At 36.7% G+C, this 11,732-nt stretch overlaps 1 protein-coding gene across 1 annotated transcript; it reads right to left on the reverse strand.

Moving 5' to 3' along the window:
• Positions 1 to 123: 123 nt before the first annotated feature.
• On the reverse strand, positions 124 to 11,732 carry LOC103136568 (differentially expressed in FDCP 8-like). The gene is made up of 12 exons (XM_007549875.2): positions 11,590 to 11,732; positions 10,776 to 10,898; positions 8,172 to 8,266; positions 7,562 to 7,711; positions 7,107 to 7,248; positions 6,199 to 6,363; positions 5,810 to 5,937; positions 5,067 to 5,180; positions 3,482 to 3,562; positions 2,777 to 2,917; positions 2,525 to 2,634; positions 124 to 1,479 (listed from the first exon to the last, which is right to left on the reverse strand). Exons 2-12 carry the CDS (start codon positions 10,882 to 10,884, stop codon positions 1,392 to 1,394), a joined length of 1,323 nt encoding a protein of 440 aa, XP_007549937.1. The 5' UTR covers positions 10,885 to 10,898; positions 11,590 to 11,732; the 3' UTR covers positions 124 to 1,391.

Consider the following 11,732-nt stretch of genomic DNA (forward strand, 5'->3'; position numbering starts at 1 on the left):
TCTTTTTACCATATTTGAATGAATGTGCCTTTTCCAGCATCATATAATGGGTATTTTTACTGGTGCACTTCACAAAGTAGATGGCATTTTTCTTTCTGACAAACTAATGTTTGAAACATTTCAAAACATTAGTCAGGAAGTTTATTTATTTCATGCACTGATCAGTTGTTTTACAACAAGGCATTGCTTTCACCAACAGCATGTATGGTCATTAAGGTCAAAAATAACACCAAAAAAAAAACAGAAAACTATATTTATATATATATATATATTTACAGTTCTTCATGCTGCTGAAAAAAATAACACAGCCAAAACATTGATATTTTAAAACAAATACTTTGTTCAAATGGTCACTTTAACAAAATTGCCACCTAATAAACTCATCATACCTACATAAAACTTGTTCTCAATAGCATAAGACTGAAACCATCAACACAATGACATTAAGATGTTTGGATAGCAGCTGAACATCCAAGCCATTAGCTACATCCTGAATGTACGAATGAGTTCAGATTTAAATAACAGAAGCACTATTAACTCCTTTAGTCCAAACTGTGCTGCAGAGGCATGCTTCAGTTAACCCGTTAGTGCAGATTCAGAGTATTGTTATAATCACTTTAATCAAATTGGATTTAAAGTTTATTCCACTACTAACTGACTGATAGAAAGTCACAGAGATATGAGAATAAATGCAAACTGAATGATTCAAATAAATCTTGCTGTTTGCCCTGTAGTTGTGTTTATATAAAGACTTCATAAAACTATTTAAAACAGATCATTAGGGTTTGATTTGAAAAAAAAAAGATATTCTGAAAGAACCTGCAGAATTGGAACAAAATCCAAATCTGTATTTTTCTGTTGAGCTTTGCCACAATAATCGATATTGAGCTCACGATTTTAGTTTTATATGAAAAAAAATTAAATAAATAAAATCACAAAACAAGATGAGTAGTACATTTATGATGGCTAACATTTTTCTTGTAATTGAAAGCAGGGAATTAGAACTTAATACATCAAAACATTTTATTAAAGGACCCTACTTTAGCTGCAAGAAGAGGAATACATAGTTTCTTCTGGCATCATCTTCGACTGATGTCAAGAAATTGTTCTGAAGGGAACCGAAATGTAAACTTACACCAGCAGCCATGTTCACAAATATTCCAACAGGAACACCGGATCACCTCAGACATACAAGAGCGCTCGGTACACCAGGTTCTAAATGTTTTAGTTCCCCGTTTCACATTGTAGTGCACAGAAGAGAAAAAGACAAAAAAAAACAAAACAAGTCAAACATACATAGACTGAGACGGGAAGCTAGTTTGGCCCGACTAGGATTGACTAAGAGTCAACATGTTATAAAAAACATCTTGTGCTTCTTCCTGGAGTCGAGCTCATTTCTCTTCTTCCACCTCATCCTGTTGGCGGTCAGTCATTCGAGCACATCGTGGACAGGTGGTAGAGTGGTCATAGTAGCAGTCTCTAAACACACACACACACAATATATGCAAAACATAGACAAGTTAAACAGTTGCTTTCTTAACTAGAAGAATGATTCAGCAACTGCAAATAATACAGATACTTGATTTGTTTATTTCTTTAAACTCGTAAAAGTGGTGAGAGGGTCAGTTGAGTTTGCTTCTCCGGCCTACATGCGTTTTATGCATCGGCTTAAGGCTTACGACCGTTTCCCATGAGGCATTTAGTGGGACTCTGCAGGAGGACGGGTCTTTTAGTGGCCATCTGATCCCTCTGTGGTCAAAGCAACAGCTGTGTCTGTATTGTCCGCATGAATTCGAGCTCATTCCCAGTACCATGACTCAAAGAAAGAGATCCTGAATAAACGGTGTAAAAATTATCTTCCTCCTACGTGGGTAGAGTTTAGATTTATGGCCTGAGCCAAATCCAACCCAAAATTCGGGGCAGGTCAGGTCAGATTTATTGGCTTCCTATTCCAATACGTACAGTCAAACAAGAATCTACAATAAAGTTTTGTTAATCTACTTATTACAGCCTAAATAAAGGATTAGGCTGTAATACGTCAAACCCATTTTCATTTTGAGCCACATCAAGATCACAAATGTCCTCAAAAGTCCAGTTGTGGGAGAATATATTAATAAAACCACCCATTAACAAACAGTTAGGGTATTAATGAAAAGCTGTCTCTGAATTCAAAAAGTACTTCTTGAAATTAAATACTATTGAACATCTTTTCATACTGATGCAATTTGCCAGTATGCAGCTAAAAACTATTTATTGATAAACTCATCTTTAGGAACAACTGTCATCTTGAATGTTATTTTTTTATGCTTCCTTCTAGAATCTAGAGGGACGATTTTGGCCCTTGGGACGCGAGTTTGAGATGTGGTTTAACATGTTGAGGAAATAAAGGAAGTTAATCAGACTGACAAACACAGCCTGATTAACCTGCCCTGCTCTGCTCGAGATTTCCTTACGTCTACAATTTCAGCTTTCAAAGTTGAGATATTTCAGCCTAATTCAGTTCAAAAGGTTGGTGGCTCCTCACCTGTGGAAGACGGCAGAACACTCGTGGCACACCGAGGTGTGACTGTCAAACGGAAACAAGACGTCTCCCTCCTTACAAAGCTCACAGACAAAGCCTTTGGCCTGACAACGCTAGAGACACACACACAAGCACAACATAGGAGTGGAACAAGAGTGGTATCAAGTTTAGTCAATTAATGAATGATATTTTTTACTGTTCCCATAGCTAATGTGCGAATGGGAAGCTTAATAACTTTTAGTGAACTGGGCTCACCTCGCAGTCCAGCTTGATGTGCTTGGCAAATGTTGTGTGGATCTCAGTGAGAGAGCAGCTCAGCCTCCCAGTGGAGATGTCGATCAAATCCTGTAGTGAGTACATGTCGTCGTTTTCAACAAAGTGCTGGCGATCCTGCAGCTGTGGAGCAAAAACGCAAAGGAAACATGAAGCAAAACCAGAGCAGTGCAGCCTAGAACCTGTGCAGGCAACTTGAACGCAGCAACACTCAACTTTGAAGGAAACGGGTGAATTATAAATTAGGAAACAGATAATTAAAATAGTCACTTGTGTGTTCCGACATGTTTAAAGTTTTTATTTCTAGGTTTCTCAGGCCTTCTCCTGAACAAAGAAACTTCTGTTTTGGTGCTCTAATGGCAAAAGTGGTGATTTATTATTCTGTAATGATTTATCTTTAACAGGATAGTGTTCATGGACATAACAGAGTAGAATTAATATGATTTAAATCTATGAGCTTCTAAATAACCAAAGCAAATACTAAAATACTAACCATTAAACAACAATTAAAAAAAAAATCCAAAGGGGATTGTTGAAATTAAAATGTTTAACATTTGAGAGACTATATTAAACACTACCCCTAGATGCTGGTAGTGCACAATTTCACCACAAGAGGGAAAATGTTTCATTCTGTTTTACCGATGCTGCTAAGTCAGTTTGATGTTGATAACTCAAATAGTTCCTGACCTGCAGCAGCAGCCGAGCCTCCATCGCCTCCTTGCAGGTAATGAAATAAGGTTTCATCAAGAGGATATCATGGCGAAGTTTCTGTGAATCCAAAGCAGACGCAAACAAAAATAAATGTTGGAACTCCCAGCATGAGATCGCCAACTCAAAAGAGTTTCTAAGTGTTAAGAACAGCTCTCTCCGTTTTACTTAAGTATAAAATAAAACTCACTAAATCAGTCGATAACAATAGCAGTAGAGAAGTTTATTAAAATTAAAGTGTTGGTTGGAACCAAGGGGTTCTGATGCTAAAAATTAGCATCAATGCTAAATAAGATATAATGTACTCAACAACACGAGGAGAGTCACAAGCATGTTAAAATTAGTATATAAGCTAAAATTAGCCAAAATGCTGCCAGTGGCATATCACTAGCATGTTGTCTTACATTGACTTCCTCCATTCATTGTGCTGAGCGTGGCTAATAAATAAATAGCTAAAAACCACATTTTAAGGAAAAGACTACTGCTAAGGTGGGCAGTAGCTACTGGTTGTAAATATATTATAAAACAGACATTAAACACAAATGTAAAAATCTGATTTATACTTCATGGCAGTTAGTTACTATCAGTCAAATTTTATTTGTATAGCACATTTCAGCAGCAAGGCATTTCAAGGTGCTTCACATAATTAAAAAACAAAATAAAAACAGCATGTGACATTGAATAAACAGTAAGAAAGAGAAAGATTTTGGGAAAAAAGAGAAAAGATAAAAACATACTTTTGTTACTAGAAAAAAAACCGCTCAACCCTTAACAACAAATTAATAAAAAGTAAAATTACTGCTTATGAAACATAAGCTCTTTTGAAATGGTGTTTATCTGCTAAGAAACAAGAAATTTACAGTTGGTAAATTTGCAAAAGTAAAAATCTCACATTTACTTTGTAGCACTTGGTTACCAGAAAATGCGCTAATCTCTTAGCAACAGACTGACAACAAATATTGTTATTGTTCAAAAAAACATAAGATTTTTTCTGCTATATTGAAATACCATTTATCTTACACTACATAAGCACTGTGCAGTAGGTGAATTTATCAGAAAAGTGAAAATGTTACATTTTTTTATCATTGGTGGTGAATATATTATAAAACATATATTCAACAGAAAAGTAGAAATCTGATTTACACTTCGTGGCAGTTCGTTACCAGAAAAAACACACTCATCTCTTAACACCAAATTAATTATTGTTATGAAACATAAGCCATTTTGAAACACTGCTTAGACACAAGAACTTTACAGTTGGTAAATTTTGCAAAAGTAAAAATCTGATGTTTTCTTTGTGGCACTTCTCATCTCTTAGCAGCGGATCTCCTATGCTCTGCTATGGCAGGCTCCAATTAGGAAGGTTTAAAAATGTAAAGCAATTTAAGCTGTGGGTCAGCACTGGGTCACATTTAATTTGAGATTTCTAATGTACTTTTAGGTATAACAGTGCTGGTTTGAGAGCAGCAACCCAGGACAAAACTTTATACATGACCCTAAAATTGTGAACTTAAAGTGAAATTTAAGATTTTTTTTTTAGAGGGAAATAAATCAGTTTCCTCACCCTGATCTCAACCAGTTCCTCCACAAAGTTGAACAGCAGTGGGTTGATTTCTTTCATCTTCAGCACAGGTCGAGGCATCATGAGTGTCAAGTAACGCATGGAGGAACGACAAACCTGAAACAGAGAAAATATCCTCTCAGGAAAGATACTTTGACCCAAGAAACAAAGATGTACCTCTCTTATTATTATACATCTAGCATTCACTTCCCAAAAAAATTGAGAATAGTGTCGCAGTGCCTTTTTTAAGCAATCTCTGAAAAATGGCTCAAGACTGATTAGACAGCGTTAGAATCTGAGGTGGCAGCAGGTGATCAGATCTACAATCAGTAATTTTATGCGTCCAAAGCAGCTCTTCAATGCACAGAGAATGTCCAAAACAAAAATATATCAAAAAAACATGATTTACCGTTAACTGTGGTTTAATAGTAAATTGAGTTACTGAGAAAATATCCCCATAATTTAACAAATTAAAAAGACCATGAAGCTTATTTATTTATCGCCGTTTCTCTCAACAAGAAAACAGAAAATAAACTGAATTAAACCGTGAAAGATGCAGAAACACGATTGTAAAATGATTTGAAATTATCCAATTATTTTGACCGTCTGTTTTTTTTCAGTTTGCCAAGGTCTGCAAATAACAGCAAATGAATATGATGTACAGTCCGTCCTGCCTCTGGACTCACTTTCAACAAGCTCATACTTTGGTGCATCAACTTTTATCGCATGCCTGCTGATGATGATACCTTGCGCGGCTCAAACTCCCAGTTGTGGATGACCCGAGCTGGAATGATGGCCGTGTCGTTCCAGTGGCACGTGCTGCAGTAATACTGGCCTGTGTAATCACATTGCCTGGCCTCGCTGGGAACGCCTCCTGAAACATAAACATGGCGCATTACAGTCAAGCTGCAGTAAAAGTAGAGAAACTGCATCATGCAGCAAACAGCATGTTTTTCACTCAGAGATTTGGGATTATACTTACGGTAGGGGAGGGAGACTCCTACACATTTCTCAACAGAATGGCACTTTATGGGTTTCCCCATTCTTATTTTAGTCAAACTTTAAGGAATAAATTCAAAACCTCACAATAAATTAATGGCAGATTTGGACAACTTTCCATCTCATTTGTACTCACTCAGTGAGATAGGAGTGCGGCACTCTGCACAGCGGTAGTCTTGTCGATCCAGTCCTATTTCTGGGCAGATGCTTAGTTCGTACTCCGACTGGTGGCTCACCTTTGACCGGACGCAAGGCTTCGTGATCTGGTTCATGCACTTGCTATGGCAACGGTAATAACATCCTGAAATAAGGAAAACACAATTGCATGCTACGAAAAGCAAAAAAGAAATACTTTTACTTACTCAGACAAAGATTGATTTTATCTCGAATGTGCATGCCTTAGAGAAAGCGTTAGTAAGTCAAAAAAGTTTCCTTGTGACTTTAAACTGTGATATTTATGAAGTAACAAGAACCAGAAAAGAAACCTGCTTCACATAGACAAACTGAGATTCTCTTCAACTTCCCCTCTAGCCAAGTCAGAGCTGAACTGTTTGTTTCATTTCTTCATTTAGACACATAAACTTACCTTCAGAAAATTAGTAACAAAGTATTATGAACAGAAACAAAGGCAATGTTAGTGGGATTTTAAATAATCTTTCTGAGTAAAATAATCCCTTTATGCTGTTAACTTATCTCTCAGGTGGAAAAATGTAATCGTCCAGACAAAACAAAGATGGCTCAATCTGTGTGATGATGTAATCAGAAAAATGCATATCTGCGTGGAAGTTGTGGTGAAGCTCAAATTATTCTATTCTAAACTTGAAAAATTAGCTCATGAATAAACGCTGCAAACAGTTTCATTAGCAGTTCATATCAAATGTTTGAGTTAAACTATTATAACAGCAGGCTAAAACTCCAGGGCCCAATTAAGTCCTTTAATGAGAACGACAAACGCCTTGTTCCTTTCTACATGCTGCGTGGTGTTTTGTAGTTTTCTGCACCAACACACCCTGCAGTGCTGCATCAGTGTATACTGTGTCTTACCTGTGCAGGTGTACCAGGTCTGGATTAGACCCCAAATGATGGTACTGCACTTGTCACAGGTCTGCTTCACGCTCTTACTCTTCTCTTTTGAAAAGCGGTGCTCCAGTATGACTCTCAGATTAGGTTCATCTTCCTCCGGGTCCTTTAGAGAAAAACAGCTAAAATGAGACTCAGATTTTGAGAGAATATGGTTGGGTTTGTGGATATGCATCAAAAACCTGTTCCAGTTTAGTTCAAAAATAATGATTCATTTGTGTAATCATCGTTCGCTACGACCTGAAGTGTAATGCTGTTAGTTCAGAATAATTCCCAGTGTGCCACTCAGATTTGTCAGGAATATTTAGAAGAAATTTTAAAAAGTTACTCAATTAGAAAAATAAAACACAAATCATCCATCCTCCTGAAGCAGCATTAAAAAACAAACATCAGTTTCGTGTCTTCGTCTCAGTTCCAACCTTAAGTTCCTGCAGTTTAAGTCGCAGGTGGATCAGTTTGACCACAGTGTCCTTTTGTCTCTCCGAATGCTCCGGCAGCTCCAAGATCAGCTTCTTGCATTCTTCTATGGCCAGTTTCAGCTGTTCGATGTCCGAAGCCACAAAGGAACCCTGAAACAACATCATTAAAAAATAAAAAAAAAAACATTGATTTAAGATGGAAGTGTTTCTTCTTTGCAGTAGTTTGATTGAATCTCAGCAACAGCCATTTTGGTTAATGTCCTTTCAGCAACCATGTATCATAACTGCAGGTTGGAATAAAAGTCAGGTTATGTAAGATGATCTGTTTAAGTAGATAGATCAAGCAAAAATATATAACAAGACATTGTCAAAAAATAAAACAAACATTTGATTTTGGTCAATCTTTTTATCCTACATCTATTTATGATCATTTTCAGTGCTCCAAGACATGTCTTAAATTAAGGATTCCAGCAGTTTAACACTTTCATTGTGTTTAGCTGATAAGAGCAAAACACAGCTTCAGCAACAAAACAGAAACAGGGATGCACTGATCCTGGCCAGTTTACACATCTTACTTTCCAATTGGTACAGAAAAACATTTAAAACTCACCACAGGTCTGGAAAAATGGTCCTCAGCTAGGCCGAGGTCCATGGTGCGATCAGAGCTGTGGGTTTTGGTCTCAGAAAACAGCTCAGCGCTTGCTTCTGAAAACACAGAATCACAACTTTAAAAAGTTAAGTTAAAGTTAAACACTGGACACTCAGTCCTCCATACTGCCCACACACACAGGAGAACCACAAGCAGACGAACAAACTGAGAACTGTTTTAAACCATCCAGTAATGTGTAACTAAGCTGTTCAGAAGGACATGTGATCACTGTCATAAAAAAAAATGTAGATCAGCTGAGTAATTGAACTCTGAAGTTTAATTCATTCTGCTGTCAGTTGTTTTTTTTACATCCATTTTTTTTATTACTACAAATTCTGCAACTGCCACCTATTTTTTTTGACTAAGTTGTGCATTATGTCAGCAACTAAGCTGTAAGTTACAATCATGTTGCTTTCTGATAAAACGTTAAAGCTGAAAATCTGGCACAAAAATGTTTTTTTTTGGGGGGGGGGTTTTTTCAAATGTAAATAAAAGCAGCAGTCCGTTTAGTTTCTAAATGCTTCCTATTTATGAGCCGGTGCCTAGCAACACCATATTAATCCATATAAGAGGCCTTACACTACGGCAAAAATGCACATTGAGTAACCACATTTGCTTTAGAAAACTACAAACCACTTGTTAACCCTAGCTGTTATTGCATTTTTTTTTTTGTGGTAATTTAATGAGAAAATACATAAAACTGCATCAAAATTTAACAGAAAATGATGAATTTTTGTAAAAGCGGCTTTAAATCAATATGAAAAAAAGAAACTGGTCAGTCCAAGAAGAATAAACATAGCTAAAACAACTAAAAATATATTTTACATTTTTTTTGTAAAGACTGAAGATAATCCATATTAATATCTATCATATTCATTTGGCTTAAAGCTGAAAAAAATGCAGAAAAATTTAGCCTTTACCTGTGTACACTTCACAGCAAAACATCTTTAGCCTCAGTGTCAAATCACTTGCAATAACAGAATCAGAGCAGATGAAGTGTTTGAGAAGCTTTGCTTGTGCTCCCAAATCCAACAATAAAGGAAGTGTTACTGATTTCCTGCTTACACATTTGCTTCTCATTTGTTCTGGTTTAGCTACAGCATTTCCCACTTCTTGTTTCATAGGCCTGGAGTTGGTCACAAGAGTTCATTTGGCTTTTTTTTTTTTTTTTTTTTTGCGCTAGTATTTGACTGACATTTAAACTGTTTCATTATGTTCAACCATTTCTTAAAAGTGGATTTTAAGAAGGAAAGTCCTGCACCAGATGTGAGGAAGTTTGCACTTCCTTGCAAACGTCATTTGCAAGGAAGTGACAGTAACAAAAAAGCAGATGAAGGGGAAGCCCATGAACACAGAAAAAGATATCCCACAACAAAAATATAAATAAGACTTAAATGTATACAATTTCTAAAAGTAAAAAGACAATATTTGTGATGAGTATTTTTTTTCTCTCCATTCAATTATAGACCAGATTTGGGGGAGTTTTTAGTCTACATTCAATCAAATTTTATTTATATATAGCACCTTTCAGCAACAAGGCATTTCAAAGAGCTTTACATCACAAAAATGCAAAGTCATAGAACACACAGTCAACAACATTACATTTTGAACATCAGATTATGGATTGTTTCATAATCAGGTTTCAAACGCAACTCTAGTCAGGTGGGTTTTTAGTTTAGACTTAAAGGAACTCAGTGTTTCAGCTGTTTTACAGTTTTCTGGAAGTTTGTTCCAGATTTGTGGTGGATATAAGCTGAATGCTGCTTCTCAATTGTTTGGTTCTGGTTCTGGGGTTGCAGAGCAGAACCAGAAGACCTGAATGGTCTGGAAGGATGGTACAACAGCAGCAGATGTTTAATGTATTGTGGTACTAAGCCGTTCAGTGATTTATAAATAACAGCAGTATTTTAAAGTCGATTCTCTGAGCCACAGGGAGTCAGTGTAGGAACTGTAAAACTGGTGTGATGTGCTCCAACTTCCTGGTTTTAGTCAGAACGCGAACAGCAGCATCTGGATCAGCTGAAGCTGGAGGATTGATTTTTTTCAGGCAGACCTGTGAAGACGCTGCTGCAGTAATCGATGCGACTAAAGATAAACACATGACTCTTCAGTCAATTCAGTAACATGCCATGATCAACGGTGTCAAAAGCTGCACTGAGGTCCGACAGAACCTTAGTGCAGGTTCTGTTGGACCTCTGTATTTTATTTATTCAACACTGTGGTTCTTCCACAGTCTGTGTTTATATGGATGTCATTGAACACCTTGACTAGGGCAGTCTCCACATTGTTTTTTACAGCATTAAAAACAACTGGGGAATTCTTGAAGAAAATAAGATGATGCATGACAAGCAGACAAACCAAACATAAGTCCAAATCTGTATCCTGATAAGTAATGAGTAAAACAAGAAAGGGTTTTGGTGTTAAACTGTAATTAAATCACTTTCTTTACCAGAAGAAAAAAAACTGTTAACATTTCTCTTATAACTTGTTTTTGTCTCATAATTACATATTTTGTTTATACTTGTGTTTTTCTACATAGCTGTGATTAAAAATAATTTTCTTTACCATGTTGCTGGGTTGCCTTCCCTCCTTCAGGTTGATCTTCCTCTTCTCCACGATCAAAGGGATTGAGGCGAGTTTGACGGAAATGTGCAAGTTTTTCATCATACTCCATTTTATTGGCTACATCTAAGAGAGACAAAAACCAATCAAAGTGACACACAGGCAGTCAAATTCACTTTCCTGATCTTGATAGAGTTGGTTTATAGTGGAAGCTGGCTAGCTAATGTGCCCACTTGCTAACTGTACAAAAATGTCCTGCTTCTTTAGAAAATACCAAGTCAGTTAAACCCTAATTATGATTTCAACAATCCAGAAAACTAAAGTAGTAAAGTATGAATGCTTTATATTCATAGAACTGCATGGGTGGTACCGTTATAGGTGTCTGTTAAAATTGTTAAAAGCTCAATCAAAGAAGGAATGACTAAAAATGAATGGCAATGACAATGCTTGTCATACCAAGAACTAATTTGCATGTGTTCTCTATTTCTTCTCAGAATCTGCAACAGGCATGAGTTCAGAAAATGAAAAACAGCTTAAAGCTTGGAGTCAGTGCAAGTAGACGCTTCATCACGTCATTATAACCAATCAGGACTCCAGCTGAATGGTCACCTAAAGCCACACTTCACATATTACTGCCGAAAATAATCTTGAGCATTGAAAACATCAGGTTTCAGCCATCCTACCACCATGAAATGGCAAATAAACACCACCCCGGCTAAGGCTAACGAGCTAACCAGCTTCAAAAAGGCAATGCGTTCTTCTGTTGTTTTGATACCAATTCTGACTCATTTAAGAGAGAGTGTGTATAAAAGCTTACCCCGTTCTTTACCGTGTCAACATCAGACAACAAGCAGCTGGTAAGGCGTATTTTGTAGCGCCTAATATTGTTAACATGGGCAGCTCTCGGAGTGTTGTTTTGCCCCTGTCATCAGCAACATCACACGAAGTGTAAATTTACCT

Source organism: Poecilia formosa, unplaced genomic scaffold (genome assembly GCF_000485575.1).
Source record: "Poecilia formosa unplaced genomic scaffold, Poecilia_formosa-5.1.2 Scaffold33, whole genome shotgun sequence".
Lineage (NCBI taxonomy): Eukaryota > Metazoa > Chordata > Actinopteri > Cyprinodontiformes > Poeciliidae > Poecilia > Poecilia formosa.

Excerpts from the sequence above, each read along its gene's own strand:
- LOC103136568 (XM_007549875.2), bottom strand. The coding sequence starts at position 10,884 with ATGGAGTATGATGAAAAACTTGCACATTTCCGTCAAACTCGCCTCAAT. Across the intron at positions 7,712-8,171 it reads ACCATTTTTCCAGACCTGTG|GGTTCCTTTGTGGCTTCGGA; the intron begins GTGAGTTTTAAA and ends ATGTTGTTTCAG. Across the intron at positions 5,938-6,198 it reads CCGCACTCCTATCTCACTGA|GAGGCGTTCCCAGCGAGGCC; the intron begins GTGAGTACAAAT and ends TTTATGTTTCAG.